The 27,232-nt window shown below is 40.6% G+C and overlaps 1 protein-coding gene across 4 annotated transcripts; it reads right to left on the minus strand.

Moving 5' to 3' along the window:
- Nucleotides 1–906: 906 nt before the first annotated feature.
- Nucleotides 907–27,109, minus strand: LOC117394259 (ankyrin repeat domain-containing protein 29-like). 4 transcript variants are annotated; one of them, XM_033992371.3, is made up of 10 exons: nucleotides 26,877–27,109; nucleotides 17,256–17,366; nucleotides 16,585–16,683; nucleotides 7,149–7,259; nucleotides 6,723–6,821; nucleotides 6,145–6,243; nucleotides 5,498–5,596; nucleotides 5,051–5,146; nucleotides 3,883–3,981; nucleotides 907–2,458 (listed from the first exon to the last, which is right to left on the minus strand). In XM_033992371.3, the coding sequence occupies exons 1-10, from the start codon at nucleotides 26,886–26,888 to the stop codon at nucleotides 2,375–2,377; spliced, it is 909 nt and encodes a 302-aa protein (XP_033848262.3). In that variant the 5' UTR covers nucleotides 26,889–27,109; the 3' UTR covers nucleotides 907–2,374. The 4 variants fall into 4 exon arrangements, with proteins under 4 accessions (XP_033848262.3, XP_034776828.2, XP_034776830.2 ...); XM_033992372.3 differs by having other exon boundaries at nucleotides 910–2,458; nucleotides 7,149–7,247; XM_034920937.2 differs by lacking the exon at nucleotides 26,877–27,109 and having other exon boundaries at nucleotides 17,186–17,365.
- Between the last annotated feature and the right edge of the window lie 123 nt (nucleotides 27,110–27,232).

Here is a 27,232-nt window from a genome sequence, read left to right on the forward strand (position 1 = left end):
ATGCACAGGCAGCGCTCATTGCAACCCTCATTATCATGATTGCAACTCATTATTTGTGTGTGTTGAGTAATTTGCATTGCTCTTAAGCTTACATAGGCTGCAGTGCAAAATAATTGCCTGGCAGCTAGATTTTGCAGCCGCAATTGTTTGCACTATGCCTATCCTTACATCAACCGCTGTACCTTATCAGAGTTGCAACAAATAAAACTCTCCCTGAAAATGGGTCACCTAACTGGTCTAACTTCATTAAGGCATCATGCCTTTGAAATGTTAGTGGTAGTTATGTGAAGTATAATAACATTCCACAGCTACAGTCTAGTACTGGGCACTTTAAACTTTACACAAAACACAAAACAAATTCCTAGACAGTTTTCTGTATTGTAGGTGTGGCAGGGTGGTGTCATTTGAATGGGACCACTGTGTATTGTACAATGAGGACTATCTTCTGTATAACGCTACTATTGATACATCTACCGCTATTACAAAGCTACAGCTGGACGCCTCCCAACTTTTAACTTCGTGCCTCTTTCCAGCACACACCTCACTGAAGCGTGCAAAACAGCTGTCCTCCAGCAACAGCTAGGCAAAGGTGTATCAGAAAAATCTCTTAAATTTAAAAACAAACAAACAACAAACATTTTCAGTAGACCAACACAGGAACCGGTGATAATGTGTTAAAGTTGTTGCTGGCGCTTATAAAAGTTAAGAAAATACCCTTATTAAAATAATAATAATAATAATAATAATTATAATAATAATAATAATAATAATAATAATAATAATAATAATAATACCTTTTTACTGCAGCATTCGGCAGTCAACACTAAAATTTACAGTAGGATTGTAAAATACTGAAGAAATGGTGTGCTGTACTGTAAGTAGTATGGTTAATAATGAAATGGAGTATCCTATAGTAAATAGCATAGTTCTTAGAATTTATTACAATATTAAACTTCACAGCTGTAAACCTGTATACTGTAGTAAAAACTTTTTTTCATATGTACTGCTGCTTGAAAGTACCACATACCCATTCTGTGCAGCACTGCAGTTTTTACTACAGTATATCACAATTTACTGCAGTTTTTGTATTAATACAAACTTTATTAACCACAGTACATACTGTAACATATTCATTGCAGTACTAACAGCCCAGGAGTAGCAAACTGTATGTTATAGTAGTTTAATACAGTACATTGCAATCATTTATGTGGTAACACTATGAAATACTGCTGAATACAATAACTGTGTAGTTTAGACTTCTGTGCCATGTATCAGGATGCAAACTGTGATATACAGTGAGCACTGTTACAAGCAAAACAGAAGTTTTCCAAATGTAATTTTTGTATTGCATATAACATTTTAAGGAACAGTAAACACCTGCAAGATGACTGGACTTTTATGGCATGACGCCTTGACACATAAATGGCGTGTTTAATATGTCCAAAGTTACGAAGAAATCGTGTTTGTGTAAGTGGGTATATGGATCGCTAAATGTAGCTTAATGGACAGCTGTCCTCAATGAAAATGCAACTATATTTAAAGTGTCACACTAAAGGTATCAGAGTGAGTAAACTTATGAGCTAAAATTAACATCTTAGTGAGTAAGCCATATATAAATATAATGAACAATATTGTTGGCCATATAACAAAAATAAAAGTTATAAAAACAAAAAAACACTTTTAGACAAAGGTGTTATTAATAAAATTCTAGAACTAGAATCATTAAAAAAAGATTAGATTTCAAGCACAGAGGTGTCGTTGTCCTTTGCATACGTTATGTAATTATTTGCTTTTCAAAGCACAGCCCTTTAAGAAATCTTGGGCTAGTTTCAGTACATGTTTTACTTAGCAAACAGACACACGTTGGATACAAAAGCAACAGTGAGAATTTCCAAAAGATTCAGAAATTTACAGCACCAAGAAAAAGGAGGTTAAAAAATATTGCAGCATAGTTAGTTACGAGAACAAACGACTCCAACTTATTGGAAAGCTGATATTCTTTCATACCACACAATCTGAGGTCTATTTAATTGATTTAAATACATGGTGGTGAATCTAAACATTGCCTTTGTTTCAATCATTAAAAGAAGGGGACTTTCCGACAACTTAGAACAGCAAAACTTTTAGAAGGGTATTTAGACCTGACACTCCTTAGATAAATTGAATAGACCCTGGCGTGCTTATTGCTTTCTGGATGTTATCCTTATGGCTAGAAGTGTTTTGCAAACAAAGTTCTTTTTTATTCATAGCAAGCTCCAGAATCTTCTTTTTGATGTTGCTGCTCGGAAAAGTTGTCTTTTGGTTTCTCGGAGACCTCCGAAATGACAGCCAGTGCTTTCCACAGAGCCCATCAAAGAAGACTGCATTGGGGTCTTCAGCTGCTTCTGTTTGTGTCTTTAGTCCATAAAACTCGAAGAATCTGTTCATTTTTTGTAAGATCTGCTGGTAGTTCATTATTCTAAAAATAAAAAGAAGACAGCATTTAATTAAAAAAAAAAACTGTGAGGCAAAAACAGAATCGATTACAGTAGATGCTTGGCTTCTGGATTAACAGTACCAGAGCCTCTCCCATTTACTTGTATTTAAAATCTTTTATTACATTTAGTTTTTTTTATACCAGACAGAAATTAGCACCCCCTTGTGGTCATCAATAGAATCGAATTAAGTAACAGCCCTGATTATAGAATTCTGATAACATTGGAGCAAGGAACCAATATGTTAGAAGGTAATAGTTGTAATATGTATTTTGTATTGACATTTAGAATGTTCCTAATATGTGGACAAAAGCTAACTAAATTGTTCTATAAATCATTCTTACTTTCATTCACCATATAGCTATCACATGTGCAGTTTTGGAAGCACTTGTTATATCAAACATGTATTTTCATTTACAAAAATATAATCTGGTAAATAAATAAATATGGCAAGAACTAGTGCGTAAAACATCTGAATATCAATGTAAAAAAAATAAAAAAAATAATCATATTTCAACACATCATGAAAGCAAATGGTTCAACTTTTTTTCCTCCTTTTTTACTTTGACCTAAGGAATCAAAGATGGCATACGTGTACATCTTTATCATCCGGAAACCAGAAAGCCACATATTGCAACCCCCTAGATCACAGGTCAAAGTGAAGTGTACCCGAGGCTATTACATAACAATGGCAATTTGAAGTTGCCACCTTAAATGGTTTATGACATATTAACAGTAGTAGTTGTGGCGGTGGCGATGACAGTTTGACACCCTCATAATGCGTGCAATTTGGATCCTACTGTAGGCACTTAATTATCATCTATTATGGTTTCTATTATACTATGCATGTGAAGGATGCCGTTAGTTTCCATAAAACTGGGAATACGAAGTTGGCAGCTAATATATTTCATTAGTAGGTGCAAACTCATACAAGCTTCCCTTACAGGAAACCTTAAATACTAGAAGGGTAAGACCATTTTTTTACATTCATATTTACACAATAGTTATTCACAGATTGTGTGGCTGTGTGGTCCAGTGGTTAAAGCAAAAGGCTTGTAACCAGGAGGTCCCCGGTCAAATCCCACCTCAGCCACTGACTCATTGTGTGACCCTGAGCAAGTCACTTAACCTCCTTGTGCTCCGTCTTTTGGGTGAGACGTAGTTGCAGTAGACTGCAGCTGATGCATAGTTCACGCACCCTAGTCTCTGTAAGTCGCCTTGGATAAAGGCGTCTGCTAAATAAACAAATACTAAAATACATAATTTAACATTTGAAAAGATAAAAAGGTGTCAATACTTTTAGACACCAATGTATATACATATTTAAAACATTTCTAGGTGCTGTACACTCCCAGATGTGGGGACACAACACACTTTACACCCTGAGGATTGGGAACCAACAGGATACCTTATTTCTTAGTGCAGGGTCAGCACCTGCTCCCAGCAGCAGCATCACTGATTTTACATTTCCTCCCATAACTGCAGCATGGAGAACTGTGGACCCATTCTGTGTATGAAAAAGAAACAAAGTACAACTGTATTAGCCACAGTGCATCTTTAAAGAGTTAGTAATGTTCAGGATTTTATATGGAAATTAAAACTAACAACCATTTACCGGTAAATTCATGTAAAAAACAATATTAGATATTAGAGAAGCAATATTAGATTCAAGAACCAAGGCAGAAATTCTGAAGAAGAAATGAACGATGAACGATAAAGTGTGACACTCTAAATGTAGGCGCATTCAATTTTAGCGATGCTACTATTGCATAGTGCACAAATTAGTATCCAATTGGTTTATTGTGTTCTTGCTATGCAGCGAGTTAAATGTGATTTAATGTGAACCTTTAAGAGTTCTAACAATTGTTTTCTAAATCTGCCTTTACCTGTCTTTGAGCTCAGCTTGCTTTGAGTTTGTCTGGAGAATCATCAGTGATTTGAATGAATAGCCATCCATCCATTCAAATCACTTGCCAATGTGACCTTTCAACTCTTCAGTCTCGCTATGTAATATAAAGAGAGCAGTAGGGGCTAGCAGAGTTGAAAAGTCACATTGTCACATGACTGGTTAGAGTTGGAGACCGTGCCATGACATTAGGTATCCTGACTAAAATTTTGATACCTTTAGTGAGCAAGGTTGTTAGTTTGTACTGGTAGAAATACTACTGCTTTCACTTTGTTTAGTGTCATTTCTCAGACACTTGAGAAACTGCTCCATAATAACTGTACTCACTTGTTGTACATGGTCTGACTGCAAATGCAACATAAACCTGTCTGTAAAGGTAAGCGGGAGTGGTATGGGTTATTTCATTTATGTAGGGAGGTGAAACCATACATTGGCAAAAATCCTGCATTGAGTTATTTGTATTTTTAATATAAAAAATGAGGTTATAATTATAAAGTGCATTAACACATCCAAAATAACCTCAAGCATCTAACAGCAGCGTTCGTGTAAATTAATTGATTCCCCGGTCTGGGGAACATTTTTGTACGTGCTACGGCCCCCCCTGAAGCAATTTCACGGCCCCCCAGGGGTCCCCGGCCCCCGTTTGTGGACCCCTGTGTTAAAGCATTACCTTTAGAAGGCTAAGCGATGGAGAGAATTTGAGCAGCTCCTCTATAACATCATTGTGTCCTTTGTATGCAGCTTTAAACAAAGGTGTGGAGCCATCCTTTAAAAAAAAAGCACAGCATGGTAATTCACAAAAATGGCTTTTATGCAAGATTTGATCTAAACAGTGTAGTTGCTCTAAGATTCACAGTTAAATGCCCCATGGGTGTATGATCCAGTGCCAGTACAATGCACAAACAAAAATCATTTAAATCTCAAGGGAAATATTACCAACAATCTCAGCTGAATAATACATTTCAAAATCATTGAATCGTGTCAGCCTCGGGGAAAAAACCCACAGGCGTTGCAGTAAGTTTATCTGCTAGCCTCAGACTCCATATCACTTTTTCACTCTCGTGGGCACAGCTTTGAGGAGCTCTCAGTAAGGTAAACAGATAGGTGCCCAGCTTACTTTTCTGTCAGCATCTCGGTCAGCACCACGGAGTAACAGAACCCTCACAACTTCACTGTGTCCCATCTGGGCAGCAATCCACAATGGAGCAGTCCCATCCTGGAAATGGAGAACAACAGGAGTGTGTGTGTGTAGTGCTGTCCAGCGACAGACTGCTGGCTGGTTTGTTCAAAAGTGGAACAGACAGTGCTATATTGAGTAATGCAAAGCCGTTACTGGTACTGCTGACTCATGGATGAGATGCAGCAATAGGATATGAAATAAAAAATAAACACCTGTCCAGGGGGATTAAAATTTTTGTACAGAGGTTAAGACGCTCCTTAGTGGAAAGAGTTTGTGGAAAGCCTCCCCATGTTGCACTCTTTTCTGGGCGAAGACTGAGGCAAACACGAGCTCACAATTAAAAAATGAATGCAAGTATTTATTATGATATAAAACTAGCAAGAAATTATATATACATATATAATGCATATGATAGACAGGGCTGGCACAATAATGAGGGGGGTAGTGAAAATGTACTGAGAGTAATAATGGAAAGGGAAGTGGAATTAATACCCAACAACTTCCCTAACTACACCTTTAAAGCAGATGCAATGTAATGAGTTATTTCTGTAAAATGTAAAAGTTTATTTATTGAACCTCCTTACCTCCCTTGGCTGGTTTACCCTGGCACCTGATGACATAAGATGACGAATTACAGTCACATGACCTTCTTGCGCAGCAAGGAATAGAGCAGTTGCACCATCCTTGAAAACAAATGGGTTGATGATGGTTACTATTTTTAACATGGAAACATATAGTATCTGCAATTCAATAAATTGCCATGACTAAATCATAAACCTATAATTATTTTGTGATAAAAATAATTAATTGGCCAAGCTGTTAACATTTTTGTAGTGTGTATTTCTGTTATTTGATTGGTCACACACTTTTGTATCTAACACGCAGGGCAAGCAATTCAACATGTTGGATTGTGGTCCATATTGACAAAAACAGCTTGGGGTGGCGTGAGAAAAAAGCAAAAATGGCAAATTGTTATTGTTCCTCAAATTGACAATGACAAGAAAAGTGCTCAAAGTGAAACGAATTTGTCATTTTGAAAATCACCATTAGAACAGACCACCACCTAAACTTCAAAAACGGAGTTTAGTCACCTTTGAAAATGTTACAGAGTATGTGAGCGAGAGAATGACATATACTAATAAAGGCACAAAAAAACACTTACATGTAGCTGGTCGTGAACATTGGCACCATTTTTCAGCAAGGTTTCGACCACTTTCGAGTGTCCATACTGACAGGCAGCTGAGAGAGCAGTACCCCCATCCTAGAAATATACAACACTACAATTTAAGCTTTTCAGTGACTGCAACAAAACCCTTACTCAAAGAATGACTAAAGCTGTCCCAGGGAAGCAAATATTACAGTAGTGGCAAAAGCACTATATTATAGAAAAGGTGATTTTTGCCAATTCAACAAAGTTGACCCTCACACTGAAAAAAAATGCATATAGTGATTTCAATTGACTATAATACAGTAGTTCACTCTAAAACACAGAAATAAGCAAGTTGACTACTACTGTATATTCAGCATCTTCTCCTGCCACACTGTTAAACACATTTAAGGAAAGTCATGTACGCAGTCATTGACTTACTTTGGTTTGGAATTCTGTTGATGCCCCAAACTCAAAAAGAAGCTTCACAATGTCATTGTTCCCTTGCTGTGCAGCGAAAAACAAAGCAGTGGTACCTGTCTGGAGAGAGGCCTAGCGTGAACATAAAGCACAAAATAAAAACAAGACCAACATGACTGTGTAATGGTTAGAGCGAGACCCAAAAACCTTATTGATAAGATACTGTACCTCAGCTGTATAGTCCTGGGAACGCCTTAAAATACAACTGGACAATCGAGTAATAAGTGCAATGATTTCCTAAATAACCCCCCTTTTTTAAAGAGAACAAGTATGAGATGAAACTGTTGGCAGACAAGTATTTCTAAGGAAAAGCCAAATATAATCTGTGCAGGTTTATATGAATTCAAAGCACTGTATTGTAATGTTGTGTATGAGGCAAGAACACCTCCCCATATGCTGTCTGGAAAGAACACTTTAAAGATAATTGAAAACCTAATGCAATTCCTTCAACCGGAAGTTTCCGTCTATCACAGCATACTCCATACCACTCACCGAGCCATTAGTATGCCATAAGCAAGCATTAGACTCTGGTACAATATTACAGTACTTCAACTATACATCTACAGAGGTGCTGTGTAGGAGACTTTTTAAAACAAAATATTTCATCTGCTGATTTTCTAGGCTGTGCTGTTCTGTAGCTGTAACTTTACAGTGACTACTTTACAATGTAAAATACCAAAGATTGAATATAGTTAGTATGTTTCAATTTTAAAACTAGTTAAAGGAGTTCTAACCAAGGTTTTAAATTTTATTTTTGTACCTCTTAATAGAGCAGCATTATCACTGGTTTTCTGATTTATTGTTTTTTATACTTTAATTCAGCAAATCAAATCACTTCCTTTGCAGAAGGTCACATGGCTTGATTGCAGCGACATGATTGGTGTGACACTGAGCTACAACACAGGAATTTATTTTTTTTACCAAAAGGCAGCAGCAACTCCTACTTCTATAGCAGTTTATATTTATTGTTTTAATATCATATTCCAAATTCTGGCATAAAATACAAGCAAAGAACCAAGATTCTCAATAGAAGAAAGGATGATATTGTTGCTAGCGTAAATAAGATGCAATTTCTTGGAACATATAGCCTAGTTGGCTTCACAGGGGATTAGAATATATTTTCTTGGGCTCCCGAGTGGCGCATCTGGAAAAGGTGTTCCGCGTGGAGTGCAGGATGCGCCCTATTGCCTGGACGTCGCCGGTTCGAGTCCAGACTATTCCATTGCCATCTGTGGACGGGAGCTCCCAGACGGCGACGCACAATTGGCCGAGCACCGTCTGGGGGGTGGAGGCTTAGGTCGGCCAGGGTGTCCTCGGCTCACCGCACACCAGCGACCCTTGTAGTCTGGCCCGGCGCCTGCGGGCTTGCCTGTAAGCTGCCCAGAGCTGCGTTGTCCTCCGACGCTGTAGCTCTGAGGTGGCTGCATGGTGAGTCTGCAGTGTGAAAAGAAGCGGTCGGCTGAAAGCACACACTTCGGAGGACAGCGTGTGTTCGTCTTCGCCACTCCCGAGTCAGTGCGGGAGTGGTAGCGGTGAGCTGAGCCTAAAAATAATTGGATATTCTAAATTGGGAGAAAATACAAAAAACTACTAAATTATATATTAAAAAAAGAATGTATTTTCTTAAATACATGATTTTTGCCTGAACTTTTATCACATTTTAGTAGTTATCTGTATATATATATATATATATATATATATATATATATATATATATATATATATATAGATAGATAGATAGATAGATAGAAATAAAGAGAGAGAGAGAGAGAGAGAAACAGAAACTCAAAGGAAGTTTATTTCATCTGTGTGCTCTCATTCTTACTGCTCATTTCATTATGGCACCATTCTATCTTCACAAAACTTTTCTTTTTAACCTTTTAAATTCCAAGAGCTGAATTTCTGAAATGAGGTTTGAAAAGTACTTTTGTCCCCAATGAAACCTTAAAAAACCAACATACAGCAATAGGATGTCATACAGACACAAAAGAAAACATTTCAGATCTGTAGATGGCATAAATGTTTTGTTTTTTAAAGTCAAATAATGTGATCAAATCTATATTTATTGAATCTGAATTTATCTGATCTCACTTACCCATTCTGTTAAATTGGCTGTTAGTTTTATTATGTATGCTTTAGCCCATTAATATGTAAATTGTGTAAAAGTAAAAGTTCTTTTTTCTTTTCTTTTTTTTAAGGAAATTGAAAAAGCTAATTTCAGAAACTGGAAGTCTGTGTGTGTGTATATATATATATATATATATATATATATATATATATATATATATAGTGAAGTACTTTGATCTTTTCAGCCGGAGACTGTGCTGTTCTTTCCAACAGGAGTCTGTCACTTTAATTACACACGCTACAAGGGTAGTGCTCTTTAAACGCCGTGGCGTACGTTTATTTAGCAAACTGGTATTTCAAACAAAACAAAACACAAAACAAAACCTAGCCCTTCTTCAGGCGCTAACTAAACTGATTAACAGTAGTGCTAACTAATGCAGGACAGGGTAAGCCTGTTCCCCTGTTTAAACTAATTCCAAGAATCACCTAAGCCAAATCACCGTCCAGAACTTCGTTGTCAAAAATACCCGTACCTTTGTTTTGTTAACAGAAAATCTTTTGTTCAACACACTTTTTCACTCTTCAGTCTTTTCCCTTTCACCACTTCAACCCTTCTCCCCGAACACACAAACTGAAACCCTTTTTAACCCCGACCTGATCACTTCCATCTGATCAGCATTTGCCCATTAATTATACAATTAATCACTTGTTACATTTGTTTCAACAAAGTGTGTGGCTACCCCCCATGGTCCTAAAGCCTCCAAATTACCGTTTGGTACACATCATCACAATATATATAATATATATATAAGCATCTGCTAAGATGTGCGAGGCCTACAAGGCATATTTCGGCATGCCTGTCGGGGATCAAGACAAACCCTGGGCACCTCATTTCACCTGCGAGCACTGCAAAAAAACTCTGGAAGGTAAGATGGACAATTGTTGCTCGGAATTTTATGTTATAAAATTTGTTAAAATTTTTAAAATTGTAAAAGTTTTTAATTTTAAAATGTTTTACAATTTTCAATGTTATTGAAAGAATATATCATATATGAAAAATGTTGCGAGAATCTCTTACACATTAGTCAAGATCCTGGAGTGCAATGAATTCCCCAAGAAGCTCACTAGTAAGGAGAAAGCGGCTTGGAACAGCTTTGTCGCAGTGGTTCGGGGCTTCCTGGGCAATCACAAGGCCAAAAACTATGTGGAGCTGGTTGAGACTCTGGTGAAGAACTACGGCACAATGGGCTGTAGGATGTCCCTCAAAGTCCATATCCTTGATGCTCATCTTGATAAATTCAAGGAGAACATGGGAGCGTACTCGGGGGAGCGTACTCGGAGGAGCAAGGCGAGCGCTTCCACCAGGATATACTGGACTTTGAACGCCGCTACCAAGGACAGTATAACGAGAACAAGATGGGAGACTACATTTGGGGGCTGATTCGTGAAAGTGATTTACAGTATAATCGTAAATCTCGAAAAACTACTCACTTCTAAATCTTTTGTAGTCATTTTTGTATTACTTTAGTATAAATACATGTTAATTTGGATTCATATGTTGTTTTTTTCTGACTTTATGTGAACGAAAAGACACAAATTCTCCCGTTTTCTCATTGGAAATAGGTAAATTTCAAAATATCACTGTCCTGGTCACAAAAGCAAAGTTTGTGGGGAATAATAGCCATTTTCTATACTTTTGAGGCATAAGCAATTAGGAAATAACACTTACTACCCAGGAACAAAAATTGTGTTACATAGTGTAATTTCCATATTGCGATATCAGGGGATTTTTACATTTTTTCTTCATCAATAACCTTTTTCAACAAAATTTGAGAGCTTTTGGTGAAATAAACATGGTGTGTCTGACTGCTAAGCTAAGCATCAGTTTTCTTGAAGTCTTAACTATAATATCAATTTGCTATGCTGTAATGGATTTATTTATAAATAGAAGAACGGATACATTTTTCAGCATAAACGTTATTTGTATTCTGCATGAATTTGGCACTATTGGCCATTCGTAGGCTGTTACTCCATGAATATTATGAAGCAAAGTTTTTGCTTTTCATATGTAAATATCTGTTAATGTATGTTATGTTAATTAAAAAAAAAATTATATATATATATATATATATATATATATATTGTGACGATCTGCGTTCCTATCGCAGGCTTTGCTTCAATCAGACACTTGACAACCAGATGCAAGGAAACGCCGTAGCGTATGTTTATTATTTACAGATTGAAAAAAGAAAATAAAGAAAACAAAACCTAACCCAGTCTCGGGTCCTAACTAAACAAATCGTTCCCTACCTAATGACGGGGCAGGCTAAGCCTGTTACCTCGTCTCCAAAACCAAAGTCGTAATCCAAATACCTTTCCAAAATGTCGTTAACCAGCGCTCACAATACGAATATTCTTTTCCCGTGTTTTTACTCTCCCACTCTCCAACTCAGCTCCTACCATCACCCTCCCCAAAACACTCACCAAACAGACATTTAAATGGTAACCAATTATTATTATTAAACAATTTACAGGTCATGAAATTGGACAATTAATTTGACCTGGAGCCAGCTTTGACTCCAGTAGCTTCCCCCTGGTCCTATTGTCCCCCAGGTATTGTCTCTGCATAATATTAAACATTTATCTTAAACCATACTTTTTATTTGTATTTGTACTTTTCTTAACACACAGTTATTATTTACAAAGTGTATTTAACCCATTCCTTTTTGACCCCAAACACTTTATTAATTTTCTTTGTTTACCACCCAGTTGGTTTAGGTTGTCATTCACCTTCCTTTAACCAATCCCTCACACTACCCCCCCTTTTGCACGATCCCGTGGGGTCGGGCATACCAACCTGGCAGAGCTGCAAAATTAACAAGTACAATTTTCTCCCCAATGTCCGAGGCCTCTTCCAACTCTATGCTATATTTACTTTCCCTTAATTAACACATCGTTATTTACAAACTTATTCATTACACCGTCTTTAGTTTTAATACCCGCCAAAATCCATTACATTATTTGGTTACTTTGTTCACCAGCCAGTTTGTTTATGATGTCCTTCCACTTTTTGTTAGCTTTCTTTAGCCAACACCTTTTCCCAGTCCACTTGTACTCATTCCAGACTGGTGACAGGGACTATTGCGACTCAGTCGGCCCCGATCAAAGACCAGGCCTCGGATGTGAGCTGACCCTCTCATCAGCTCCATGCTTCTATAAGGGGGTGCACTTCTAACCTCTGGCCTACCCACTAAACCCAACGTCCCCTTTGTCCCTTCTTGCAGGTTCAGCAGTAGCCTAAGCTCACTGTTTACCGTTGGTAATGCTGGCAACAATAGAAGGTACTCCAGCACTGTATGCTCTATTTTCCTCCGCAGCATCTCCGGTGGCTGCTGAGGATCCCCCTGCGTCGGCTCCAGCTGCACAAGCTCCTTCTGCTCAGGTTCTATTTTACTCAGCGACCCTTCCAGTGGTTGCTGCAAACTCTGCGAGTGCCCCTTCTCTGACACTACCTTTTGAAATGACTGAGGTGCCTCCTCCCCCTCAGTTGCTGGCGGTGAAGCTAGCTCTAGCTTACCATTCGTTCTATTCTTCAAAGAAACAGTACAAGCGTTATTCTTGCGCTTCCGTTTTCTATTCTCTTGGCTAGAGGGCTTGGGTGCTTCTTCTGCTTTTGCCTGCAGCAGACATTTAACCCCATTTACATCTCTAAATGCCAACTGTTTTCTTCTGATGCTCCTGGTCCCCTTTCTGATTAACTCTTTCCTTTTGAACTAAGGCTTCCTTTCCGCTCTGTTTCTGCTTCTCTAGCTGTGTCTGCAACTCCTTCAGACACTGGGAGACATTGGACCGATTCTCTTCCATGGCTTCTATATCTTTCAACATGAACTTGTTTTCCTGATGAGTTTTCTGAAGGTTTCCCATCAAGGCTTGAGCTCTGTTGCGCAGTTCCTCCTGATGCATCCTTGCCTCCCGATTCAATTTCCTCAAGTTCGGCTTCAGGTTAACTTTGCCTTCCTCCTGCTTGGTCCGCTGTTGTTTTGCTTCTTTAAGAGCAGTACACATCTTTCGCAGTGCCTCTCTGACCGCAGTTCCAACTCCCTTTCGCACCTCAAACAGCTTGCAGAGTTCCTTCACTTGGCTCTCCATATCTGAACTCTGTTTCATCCATTTCTGCAGGATCTGTTGAAACTTCCCTCTGCTCATTCGTTCTTCTTGTAGGACAGACTTGTGTTGCTTAACCTGTCCTTCAAGTTTCTGTACCCTTTTTACTTGATCCCGTAGATTCTGAAGTTCAACTTTCTGTCTAAGGACAACCTTCCTGTAGTCTGCAAATTCAATCTCAGTACTTAACTTTTCAGCTTCCAGGCACTTTACGTGGGACACCAAAGCACAAAGTCTTTCTTTAAAGGCTCTCTTCTGAGTATCAAGCTCTTTGCTTTCAGCTTGGTGTATCTTCAACTTTTCCTGTTCAGCTTTTCCCCTCACTAGAGTTAGTTTGCTGGCAGTATCTTCCAGTCTCTTCTTGGTTTCTGTATGTGCAATAACTTCTTCTTTTAACTTGTTTTGTGCCCACTTCGACTTACTTGCATAGTAATGGACTTCTTTTTTCAGAGTGTCACTCTCCCGGCTCCCTCCGGCAGCTTCACTTTCCTTCATCTTGTACAGTTTCTGCAACTTCTCCTTCTCTTGTGTAAGCTGCTTCACTCTAGTGGAGTGTTTTTCAACTTCTTTATTTGCTTCTACAAGCTTCTTTCCAAGCACTTCCTTTTCTTCCCACATGGCATTATACTTTAGATTAACCTCATATAGCCCTGTAATGCTGTTCACTTGCTGTTGCTCCAAGACTACTTTCTCCTGGGTCAGTTTCTGACACTGCAAGGTGCTATCCTCAACTTCCACTGTCAGCTGTTGCACTCGGGTCTCTAGCTGGGACAGGTGAGAGTTTGCGTCTTCACTACTTTCCCTGTATTTCTTTTGAAGTTCGAACTTCTCCCGTTTCATTTTACTCACAACACACTGTAACTTTTCTTCCCACTCAGCTTTCAAATAATCAGCGCTTTTCTTCAGCTCTGCAATCTGGTTCCCCTTGCTCTCTTGGACAACCTGTAACTCTCGCACAAGACTTTGGACTTCCCTCTCCAGTTCACTAACTGTCTCTTCCATCTCCTTCTGCTTGATTCTGTGAAAGTTCTGCACTTCTTGTATTTCACTGTTCTTTCCCTTTAAAATCTGCTGTACATCCGCACTGCATTTCTCTGCTGCTCGGTGCATTTCTTCTTTACTCTTCAGCGCTTCTATTTTCAACTTCTCAAAACCCTCTTCTTTGTGTTCAAGCTCCTGTTTCAAACGCTCAGTCTCTCTTTTCAAAGTATACAACTGATCTTCAGTTTCTTTAACTCTGTTTCCCATTTCAGAAGACTGTACTTGAGCTTGTTGAAGTTTCAGAAACAGTTCTTTGTTTTCTGCCTCTTTTACTTTATTCTTCTTCTGCAGCTCCACTATAATACACTCATGTTCCTCACTCTTTTCAAGCTGGTTTTCCAGCTCCTTTATCTTGCACACACAGTTTTGTAGCTCAGCAGTTAACTCACCGATTTTCTTCTCTTTCTTGTCCAGCACCTGGTCTCTCTCAGACTTGCTTCTGTGCTGTTTAGCAACATTCCTTGTGAGCTTGCTTAACTGTTCATCCTTTCCACAAACTTGCTTCTCCAGCTCTTTCAACTTGCCTTGTAGTGACGTTACAGCGCTATGGTTATGCAAGAACTTGATTTCTGCCTTCTTTTTCCACTCTGAAAGCTTGTTTTTCCACTGCTCTGCCTCGTCAAGAGCAGCTGTCTTCTCCTGGTTAAGGATCTCCAAGTTTTTCTTTAATTCCTGCAGTTGGCTCTTCAGTTTCTGCTGCTCCACCCGTTGAGCTTGTAACCACTTCTTCCCATCATCCTGGGTTTGTATGGGCAGCTGCAGGTCACACTGTCTTTTCCTCAGCAGCGTCTCCTGTGGCGGCTGACAATCCCTCACCGTGTGTACCTCTCCCCAGAAAACTTCTGGTTCCTGTAGTAGCAGCTCCCTCCTGGCTTCCTCGTGTCCATCCTCTTGGCACCAGGAAAACTTTAGTGCAGCCTCCCGGGTCAACCTGTACCGCTTGTCCTCTCTCTTCTTAGGCTGGTAACGCCCCGTTTTTGGATCTCGGTTTGGGCATTCTTGCCACTCGTGTCCGAACCCTTCACACAGTCCACACCAGTCTGGCGGGACATCCGGGCACTCTCTCCAGCGGTGGACCGGGTTTCCACACCATTCACACCAGGGAGATCCACTGACAGGTGCTTCTCCTTCTGGACCTGTCTTTTGGGCGGCCCGCTGTTCCATTTTCTCCTCCCTCAGCAGCGCCTCGGTAGGCTGCTGGGGTTCACACTCTCTTTGTGCTTTCTTGGGCTCTTCTAAGCCCCACTTCTGGTACCACAATGTGACGATCTGCGTTTCTATCGCAGGCTTTGCTTCAATCAGACACTTGACAACCAGATGCAAGGAAACGCCGTAGCGTATGTTTATTATTTACAGATTGAAAAAAGAAAATAAAGAAAACAAAACCTAACCCAGTCTCGGGTCCTAACTAAACAAATCGTTCCCTACCTAATGACGGGGCAGGCTAAGCCTGTTACCTCGTCTCCAAAACCAAAGTCGTAATCCAAATACCTTTCCAAAATGTCGTTAACCAGCGCTCACAATACAAATATTCTTTTCCCGTGTTTTTACTCTCCCACTCTCCAACTCAGCTCCTACCATCACCCTCCCCAAAACACTCACCAAACAGACATTTAAATGGTAACCAATTATTATTATTAAACAATTTACAGGTCATGAAATTGGACAATTAATTTGACCTGGAGCCAGCTTTGACTCCAGTAGCTTCCCCCTGGTCCTATTGTCCCCCAGGTATTGTCTCTGCATAATATTAAACATTTATCTTAAACCATACTTTTTATTTGTATTTGTACTTTTCTTAACACACAGTTATTATTTACAAAGTGTATTTAACCCATTCCTTTTTGACCCCAAACACTTTATTAATTTTCTTTGTTTACCACCCAGTTGGTTTAGGTTGTCATTCACCTTCCTTTAACCAATCCCTCACACTATATATAGCAGTTGTGTTTTGGAAGAATTCGGTATTATCGATATCAAAACACATGCATAATATTGATGTCAACTTTTCATATTATTTCCCACCACTAACATATATATATACAGTATATATATATATATATATAGCTTTTAGAATCCTAGAATCCATAGGCACTCCAAATTATAAACACAGATTATCAGTTACCTCTCTCTGAAGGTTGATGTCTGCCCCTTGCATGATCAGCTCTCGGACACAATCACACTGGCCACAGTAGGATGCTACCATGAGAGCTGTAGTAGCAAGCTGCAGGGGAAATAAATAACAGGAGTTACCTGGATAATGGAGGTGGTGTGCATTATGACAATACCTTTAAAATCTTAACTCAGCCATTTACAGTATCACTGTGGCCTTAATACAGCTCTCATAAGCAGTCTAACCTCTGGTAACTATTAACCTAGGAGTCTGCAACACTTTGCCTCAGGTGGTCGTAAGCAAATCTAGAATTTCTTTTCTCCACTAGGCTAGGGGCAAAGTGTTGCAGGGGGCTAGGGACACGGTTTCAATCCAGTGTATTTACAAATGACAAACATTTCAACTAGAATTCATCACAATTGAGGGTTATTAGTTATGGATGATACACTCTGTTGTACCGGGTGTACTTAGGTTAGACATAATTCTGATAGCTATATTGAGGCAACATGGGGAACTTCAAACTACCAAGTCACAATTTGATGTGATGGCTAAAACAGAAAATGTTGCTAAGTGACTGTTATTTTTTGGTATTTATTGCAATTCCTCCCCCCACCCCTCTTTGTTGCCTTTTCTTTCCACAGTAGTGTAGAGCAGTTCAACTGTTTTGGCATGCATGTCCATACACTGTCTTTGCAGTCTACATCCACACGGCCGCTGTTTAACAGCAATTGTAGGACAGCCAAGTTCCCTTTCCTTGCAGCCCAAAATACAGCATTGGCAAGCGGGGTTTCCTTCTGAAAAACAAAGCAAGCATCTGTTTATACAAGTCAAAGAGATAGAGAGAGAGAAAAACTATATATTTTTCATTAAAGTTGAATGCTACTTTCAAGTCTATTCAAGCGCCATGTTAAAACGTAGTTAAGCCCTTAACATCCCTACATTTGACATAAGTAGATTAGTAGTTTAATTACGGTTACCATGAGTAACCGCTTTGTTAAATTCCAGCTACATTCATCAGCCACTACATGTTTATTGAGAAAAAAGTATTCCGAGTCTGATGCAGTGAACTAAGTTAAGTGTGATCCACATGGTTCAAAGAGAGCTCTGACGAAAAAGAGACTTTTACAGGGTTTGGGAGTGAAAGGAATTTAGATGGGTTTTACTCCTGAAGTGAAAAGAATATCTGAAAAGAAAAACCTGTTAACAATTGGCATTTGTAGATTCTAGGAAAGCAAAATCAGTAGAACACTGTGCAGGGATGTGTAGATAATTTAAATATAAAACTACAGATTCATAAAGTTTATAAAGTGAGGCGAGGCCATGAAGGTGAAAGAGAGGGAGCATACAACTAAAAGTGAAAGAGACCAACAGCACAGGAAGTGTAAATGTGTCAGGAAGAAGCATTTTAAACTTTCTAAATATATAACGCTGTACTTACAAATCTAGCATTAAAGTCTTTAAAAATGTTTCAGATAGTAAAAGCATAACGAAGTGTAATCAAGCATAGTGAAAGCATGGGTAAAGCTTATTAATAAACATGGCAAACCAGGGTAAACAATGGTAAATACACAGTATAATAATGGGAAAACTGCAAAAATACCATGGTAAACTTTTATATGAACGATACCAGTGATAATATTTGTTATTGTACTAAGGTATAAGAAAATAAATAATTGCTCAGTAATTGCTCTGCAGGCGTCCCATGCATTTAAAGGGCTGGTGGTGTGTTATGAATTATGCATTATGAATTATGCGTTATGAAGACCAGTGGGAGTTCTAAAGGCCCTTTTCACTGAAATTAATATTTCCTAGTACCAGTACTATTACACAACTGTTTTGCAGTTTGACTTCAGAACCTTTTGCAGCTATGAATGGATGGATCAGGATGAATGTTTCAATGTGGGTCACATGACAAATTGGTGGATAGCCAATAATAATAATAATAATAATAATAATAATAATAATAATAAAAATAATAATTTATTACAAAGACTGACAATGACAAATTAACTTCAATAACTTCAATGGTGCAGCTTGAAGCCAAAAGTCAACAAAATGCCACACCACCCATAATTGAACTACATCCAGGTTTTAGCATAGATACTGAGATGTGATGGGCAGGGTAGCAGGGTGTTGAAATTTGGTAAGGGGATTTTGAGTTTTGCACAGCCTTACATTTGTATTCTGTTTTGCTCAGTTATGTGATGTTAAATACTCTATGTGGCTAACAGTTTCACCTGATATAATATATTTTTTTCTAAAAAAATTGTTTTGCAATATGAGTTCTTGCAATAATCAGTTTCCAACATGTATGTACACGTATGCCCTGTGTGCATATATCTATGAATGTACAAGCAAAAGTACACCACACTTGGAGAACGCTCGTTTAGCTTCATGGCTCCGACTCTCTGGAACTCTCTCCCAGCTTTGGTGCGTGATGCTCCCACCGTCGCTCGCTTTAAATCAGCTCTTAAGACCCACCTGTTCTCTCTTGCTTTCCATGCTCTTTACGGCTGATATCTGCTATTAGCTGCTGTGTTGCTGCTAATATTTCATGTATTATGCACTTTCCACTATTTAATGTATTATGCTTTTTTTTTTTTTTTTTACTGTATAGCCTGTATTATGCATTTCTCTGTATTTAAAGTTGTAACGATCACTCTGCACAACTGAGAAGCAGTTGCACTGTCCTCCCTAAGGAGATACTACTGGCCCTATTCCTATAGCTAAATAAGTCAGCAAGAGTGACAGACAGCAAAAGCAGGGACGTCAGAGGTGTCAATTTCATGAACAATCGGTTTATTATTGTGAACAATAATGTCAACAAATGAAAAAATGGACAACTGAATTAAATGAATAATGAAAAGTAAGGAATTCAAATAATTGCAGGTAACAGGTAAGAAAAGCTGGTACAGATAAGTATATAGGGACAAACAGAAGGCTAAACAGATTCACAAAGTAGAAAATGAATGGTGTCCGGAGGGTCTCCAATAAACCCACACTCACAAACACAACACACACAGATAGACAAAAGATGGTGGGAGAATGACAGGTAGGCCCAACAAGTCCAGTAATAGCAGGGTAATTGAAATCCATACAAAGTAACAAAATAACAAAAAATACAGGAAACAAAGTATCAAATTAAAGTAGAAAAAATCCAAACGAAAAAGAAATGATCTCACCCACAAATAAGGCAGTCCAGCAAAGTGTCCCGAAATGATGGTGATTGTAGAAAGTTGAAAACATTGAGTACGTTGAAATTGTTGAGACTGTCCAGTAGTGTTGAGTTGAATGGTGAACAGTTGTTTGAAAAAAATCAGGAGGATCAGGAAAAAATTGAGACCGTCACACATAAAACAACAAACACTAAACAGACCTAGAAAAACAGCTCAACTTAAACAAGTAACAGTGAAAACAAAAAGAGCAGTTTAGACAAAGCGCAGTGACAAAAGAAAATGAACGGATGCACTGGAATTATCTAAGGATGGTAATGGATTCACTGAAATTTAAGTAAAGAAAATGCTGTAGTTAAATGGATTCCTCTGAGAAAGGGAGTCTCCCTCAGGCCTGATTAGCCAGCTTTAATACAAGTGCTGGCTACTAAGGAGCTCTGAGATTGGAGGGGTGGAAATCTGAATGAGCCAATGGGGAGAGAGGATGAACAGAGGGTGGTTGCAAGGAACTAAGGGAAATGAAGTTTTGACCTGGCCAGGCTACTGACCCTAATTAAAGGGACAGGTGGGTGAGACTTACACCCACATTATGTAGCATGGGAATTGCTACATATTCCCCCCCCCCACACTGGAGGTGCAAGGGACGAACGCCATAGTAGCGTTTTAAATTAACAATATTGACAGTATCCTCTTTGAAATAATCTGGCTCCCCCCACTTGACTTTGTAGTTGTTGGGTCCAAGTCTCTTGGTTACAAGAGCTGGCCCAAACCATTTAGGGGCAAGTTTTGCGGAAAACTTTCCGGAGGCATCAGATAAGGGGTGAGATCTTATCCAGACTAACTCACCTTCTTCATACTGACAGTGTGCTCTCCGGGCATTGTAATTCCGAGCTTGCCGTTTCTGAGCTTTGGCAACGTGATCCCTCACCTCTTCGGCAATCTGCTGCTGGCGATCTAGCAGTTGGTAGGGATCGGTGGATGGAGCAGGAGCAACAGCGATTAATCGGTCCAATGGGCCTCTGATGGTCCTTCCGAGCGCTAGTACTGCAGGAGAGAAGCCAGTGGTTTCATGTTTGGCGGTGTTGAGGGCGAAACGAAACTCGGGTAGCCACTGATCCCACAGCTGATGGTTTTTCCCGACGAAAGATGCAACCATGGTCTTTAAGGTGCGGTTCACGCGTTCTGTCAGGTTGGTCTGTGGGTGGTAGCTGGTGGTGAGTTTTTGTACTACTCCCCAGGTCTTGCACACCTCTGCGAGTAGCTGGCTCGTGAACTGAGGTCCACGGTCTGAAAGAATGTGTTGCGGTGTTCCCCATCGAGTGAATATTTCCTGCGTCAAAATGTTCACAATTTTGGTGGTCTTACTGTCCCGCAATGGAAACAGCTCAACCCACTTTGTGAAGTAATCAACAATGACCAGGATGTAAGTGTTACCTTTTTTACTTCTTGGGAAAGGTCCCATTAGGTCCAGACCCAGCATCTCTCCGGGCTCCTTCACAGTAGTGGACTGGAGTTGACCTGCAGGTTTGGTGTTGGATGGTTTGTACTTCTGGCAGGTTTGACACTCCTTTATGTGGTGCCATGTATCTTTACGGATGGAGGGCCACCATGCAACCTCCAGCATGCGCAACAGGGTCTTCATCCTGCCCAGGTGACCTCCCAAAGGGTTGTCATGGTAGTGGTGGAGGAAGGAATCCGTCAGCTGTTCCGGAATTACCAGCTGGTATCGGAATCCTTGTTTAGGAATGGGCACCCGGCGATACACAAGTCCCTGCTGTTGGATGAAGGAGATGCGGTTATCATTGGCAGTATTGGAAGCAATGTCATTGATGATGTCAGAGATAGCTGGGTCTTTGGACTGAGCGGCCGCAATCTGGTCCATGGTGGTGGGAAGATCCATGCTACTCGCAGGGGCATTGCTAGCACACACTGATGCAGAAGGAGTTGAAGGTGGTACAAGTGGAGCTCTAGAGAGTGCATCAGGTACAAGATTCAGACTACCTTTCCTGTAAATAACGGTAAAAGTGAATTGTTGTAGGCGAAGAGTCCAGCGGGTCAGTCTGGAAGAGGTTTTTGGGTTGTTGAATGCCCAGGAGAGTGCAGCGTGGTCAGTGACAACCTCAAACTCCATCCCCTCCAGATAATGCCGCCATTTTTCTACTGCCCACACAACAGCGAAACACTCCTTTTCGGATGTGGAGTAGTTTTTTTCGGCAGAGTTCAGTAATTTGGAGGCGTAGGCTATTACCTTCTCATCATCTCCTTCTAGCTGAGTCAGAACCGCTCCAAGTCCTATATCGCTGGCATCAGTAAAGACTCTGAACGTCTTGTTGATGTCCGGGTGAGCGAGGACTGGAGGACTGATCAAAGCTTCTTGGAGGAGTTTGAAACTCTTCTGGCACTCTCCTGTCCATTTCCAGGAGACATCTTTCTTTTTCAAGTTGTTAAGTGGGGCAGCAATATCCGCAAACCTGGGGATGTACTTGTGGTACCACCCTGCCAAACCTAGGAACCGTTGAACCTCCTTCAAGTTGGTAGGAATGGGATATTCCTGGATGGCTTGGAGCTTGTGGGGATCAGCAGCTACACCCTCACCTGAAACCACATGACCAAGGAAATGGAGAGTGTGTTTAAAGAAGTGGCATTTTTTGAGATTGAGAGTAAGACGGGCCAGATGAAGTTTGTGGAAGACAGCTTCGAGGTCTTGAAGATGCTGTGCGGAGTTTGGTGAATAGACAATGATGTCATCTATGTAGACGAAACAGATCTTCCCTCGGAGGTCTCCTAACACTCTCTCCATCAGCCGTTGAAAAGTGGCTGCAGCATTTTTTAACCCAAATGGCATTACATTAAATTGATAAAAACCAAAGGGTGTAGTAAACGCAGTCTTCGCTCTACTTGCCGAGTCCATCGCCACTTGCCAGTAACCCGAGCGTAGATCAAGGGAACTGAATACCGCAGCACCACTCAGGGACTCCAGGATGTCATGAATGAGGGGCATGGGATATGCATCAAAGATGGTCTTGGCATTCAGCTTTCGGTAGTCCACACAGAACCTGTAACCACCATCTTTCTTCTCTGTGAGCACCACTGGAGAGGACCATGGGGAGTTAGATGGTTCTATAACTCCGTCCAGAAGCATGTCTTGGACGTGTTCCTTGATTAAAGCCTTCTTCAGTGGAGACGCTCTATACAGTCGACCCCGAACAGGGACTTCGTCCTCAGTGGAGATGGAGTGACGGGTGACTGTTGTCATTCCCAACTTATCAGTGCAGACTGAAGACCACTTTTGCTGGAGGTTCTGGAGTTGTTGCTCGACAGGAGATGGTTCAGCTGAGGTGATGGTCATGGTCACCTTCGCCGGGTGGCATGGCTTTGGATCAGAGGTGGTAGGTGGCTGGCAAGATGTATGGAAGTAGAGGCTGACACTCGATAAGAACCTGTCCCAGGAAGCTTCCCCCTCATACCGTGGCAAAAAAGGATGGTAGGAGAAATCCTTCTGGTGTTTGACACCATACTGCCTATTGACAATGTCAATCTGGGTATGAGTTTTCTCCAAGAAATCCAAGCCTAGAACAAGGGGAAACGTCAGGTGATGATCCTGTAGGATATATGTGCCTAGAAACCAGATCTCTCCATGGAGAAGGTAAGTGAGGCGAACTTGACCTTTGGCCTGGTGTGACTGTCCATCCGCCAGCATGAAATACTGGTCCTGTGCAGACTCCAGCTCTTCCCCTGAATGAGCTATCTTCCTCCAGAGACTCTCTCTCATCAGAGTGAAGGTGCTCCCAGTGTCCAGGACTGCAGGCCCTTGGAGCCCTCGAACGCCCACATCCACGATCAGCAGAGTCAGGCTTGCAGCAGGAACTATATTTCTCTTCTCCTGGCTTCTCACCATGCTGACCTCTGCCGGCTTCTTCGTAGCTCCTTTCTGGCTCCTCTTGTCCTGAACGGCTTTGCTGGAGTTTGACTTGACCCAGTATTCCCGCTGGGCAGCGTTGTCTCTCTCCACCTGGGTCCCGATGCGCACCAGTTCTGCCACTGTCTTCACCGTTCCCCTCAGACAGCTTGCCATTTTGGGATTACAGCTGTTGAGAATCCGTCGAACCACTTCAGACTCCTCCAAGTCTGGCTTCCAGCGCAGACATAGGGCACCATAGTCATAGGCGAAGTCAAGGATTCGCTCGTCAGGCAGCTGGACTCTGGAGCGGAGTCGGTCTTCCACTTCGGTCTGGAAGTCAGACGGCAGAAAGGCTTGACGGAAGACAGTCTTGAACTGTTCCCAGGAGTGGATTCCCTTGCGCTCTGCAAACCACCAGCTCTTTGCTGATCCTTTCAGCACACTGGACATGGTTGCCATGATCTCATTTGGTGTCATGGGTCGTAGCGCTAGGAATTCATCACATTTGTCCAGGAAGTCAATGGCATCGCTGCTGGCCTCCCCGCCAAACTCTGGGAAGTTGATTTTAATGGGCAGCTTTGCTTGGGAAAGACTTCCTTCAGTTCTGGAGCCATGGTAATCAGCAGACCCACCATCAAAGGAGAATTGTTGTGGTGCAGACCGCTTTCTAGAGGAGAGAGACGGCAAAGAAAGTGGTAGACGAGGGGTGCTGGTCTTTTTGAAGAGTTTCTTCAGCTCTTCTCCCCACAGCACATCGCGGCGTTTCAGGCACTTCACCACTTCCAGATCCATTTCGTCAAGGGCCTCTTGCCTTCGATTCTCCATATCTGCGAAGCGTCCTTCGATGTAACCTCGCAGGACCTGTTCACGATTAATGCTGCTCTCCTGTAACTCAGACAGCTGTGTTTCCAGTTGCTCAACACGGTCAGTGAGATGGGAACAGTACTCAGTCAATTGCCCTATCACAACACTGTCAGTAAGGTTCCCTTCATCATCATCGCCTCCAGAAAGATCTGCCCCTTCCTGTGTAATGTACAGGTCACTAATGCGGGTGGTTCTCTCTGTGATAGGCTCTCTGATAGTCACATGGGGTCTATCTCCAATCTCAGAGAAGTTTAGCGAAGTCAAGGTCTGATTTTCCATTTCTGACATTAAGTTCCCAACAATTTAAACTGATGAATTTAGATTTGAATTTAATGACACAAAGGGTCCCCGTACGGGCCACCAATTCTGTAACGATCACTCTGCACAACTGAGAAGCAGTTGCACTGTCCTCCCTAAGGAGATACTACTGGCCCTATTCCTATAGCTAAATAAGTCAGCAAGAGTGACAGACAGCAAAAGCAGGGACGTCAGAGGTGTCAATTTCATGAACAATCGGTTTATTATTGTGAACAATAATGTCAACAAATGAAAAAATGGACAACTGAATTAAATGAATAATGAAAAGTAAGGAATTCAAATAATTGCAGGTAACAGGTAAGAAAAGCTGGTACAGATAAGTATATAGGGACAAACAGAAGGCTAAACAGATTCACAAAGTAGAAAATGAATGGTGTCCGGAGGGTCTCCAATAAACCCACACTCACAAACACAACACACACAGATAGACAAAAGATGGTGGGAGAATGACAGGTAGGCCCAACAAGTCCAGTAATAGCAGGGTAATTGAAATCCATACAAAGTAACAAAATAACAAAAAATACAGGAAACAAAGTATCAAATTAAAGTAGAAAAAATCCAAACGAAAAAGAAATGATCTCACCCACAAATAAGGCAGTCCAGCAAAGTGTCCCGAAATGATGGTGATTGTAGAAAGTTGAAAACATTGAGTACGTTGAAATTGTTGAGACTGTCCAGTAGTGTTGAGTTGAATGGTGAACAGTTGTTTGAAAAAAATCAGGAGGATCAGGAAAAAATTGAGACCGTCACACATAAAACAACAAACACTAAACAGACCTAGAAAAACAGCTCAACTTAAACAAGTAACAGTGAAAACAAAAAGAGCAGTTTAGACAAAGCGCAGTGACAAAAGAAAATGAACGGATGCACTGGAATTATCTAAGGATGGTAATGGATTCACTGAAATTTAAGTAAAGAAAATGCTGTAGTTAAATGGATTCCTCTGAGAAAGGGAGTCTCCCTCAGGCCTGATTAGCCAGCTTTAATACAAGTGCTGGCTACTAAGGAGCTCTGAGATTGGAGGGGTGGAAATCTGAATGAGCCAATGGGGAGAGAGGATGAACAGAGGGTGGTTGCAAGGAACTAAGGGAAATGAAGTTTTGACCTGGCCAGGCTACTGACCCTAATTAAAGGGACAGGTGGGTGAGACTTACACCCACATTATGTAGCATGGGAATTGCTACAAAGTATTATGGATTTTCTTGTTACTGCATCTTGTAAAGTGCTTCGTGATGGTGGTCCTCTATGAAGGCACTATATAAAATAAAGACTGATTGAAAGACTGTGTGTGTGTGTGTGTGTGTGTGTGTGTGTGTGTGTGTGTGTGTGTGTGTGTGTGTGTGTGTAATACTATATTAATATACCAGTACTCATTCATACTTTAAGTCAGATATTCACAGGGTGACACATGCTCACTCAATTCTAAAAATAGAAATTCAGTTTTGTAAACTCCTGTTTGCTGATTTTCTGCCTGCATCCAAATTAATTTCCTAAATTCTTAACTCTGGCCTATACTGCATAAGGGATTATCTTCAGATTGTGCAATGAATTGTAAAGCCCAGTGAAACATTGCATTGCAGTTTTCTGCCATTTTAACATCAGGAGTATTTTTTTTATTAACTGGAAAAATATGTATTTTTTTAATTTGAGTAATTAGTAGTACCTATGCACTGGTAAGTAGAAAATAAGGTAAAGTTCCCCCTTAAATGCTCTTAAAAACCTAGCAACGTTTTCTAGAACAAACACGCAGTCAGGTCATTAGGAATACAGTTCCAACACTGCTCCGATCTAAACCTGAAGGTCAATAGCGGGATCCCATTACATCTAAGCACAGGCTACACAGCATAATTCATAGCGCAGTGATCCTAACAGTTAAAAATCTGCATCACTCCCGCATGCGGCTCTGAAAAGCACCGCTCCACTCAAACTATCATCAATTGTTATTCAATTAAACATAGTGTTGCAGATTTGTATACTCATACCTGTATGTATTTTTTTTAGCAGCATGCATTTATAGAAAGCACATTTTTTAAACCCGTTACGCTTACCTTAAAAGACATCTTGCATATCCCAGTAGAGGCTCATCTCAGTTTATTATAGCTGGGACACAATCAGTCTTCTGCAGAAACGCGTATCCGCTTTCGTTAAGGACCCCACTATTACAAACCTACTTAACAGCTGTAAGGAATTGAGAGCCCTGCAAGCAAGGACTGCAGTGCAACACAGAGGCATTCCAGCATCTCATCAGCACGACTACCTCCAGTCTGGGCTGCAGCGCAGTCTGGGCTGCAGCGAATATACAGGCAGACAGACACCCACATATATCCCCAGAATCGAATCATCTCAATAACTTAATGTATGTATGTACCATATCTCTGTCACAAGGGATTTCATACAATTCCAT

The sequence above is a fragment of the Acipenser ruthenus genome, chromosome 3 (genome assembly GCF_902713425.1).
Source record: "Acipenser ruthenus chromosome 3, fAciRut3.2 maternal haplotype, whole genome shotgun sequence".
Classification (NCBI taxonomy): Eukaryota; Metazoa; Chordata; class Actinopteri; order Acipenseriformes; family Acipenseridae; genus Acipenser; species Acipenser ruthenus.

Excerpts from the sequence above, each read along its gene's own strand:
- LOC117394259 (XM_033992371.3), bottom strand. Across the intron at positions 16,684-17,255 it reads ATGTAGACTGCAAAGACAGT|CTTGCTACTACAGCTCTCAT; the intron begins GTATGGACATGC and ends TTTCCCCTGCAG. Across the intron at positions 5,147-5,497 it reads ACCGAGATGCTGACAGAAAA|GATGGCTCCACACCTTTGTT; the intron begins GTAAGCTGGGCA and ends TTTTTTTTAAAG.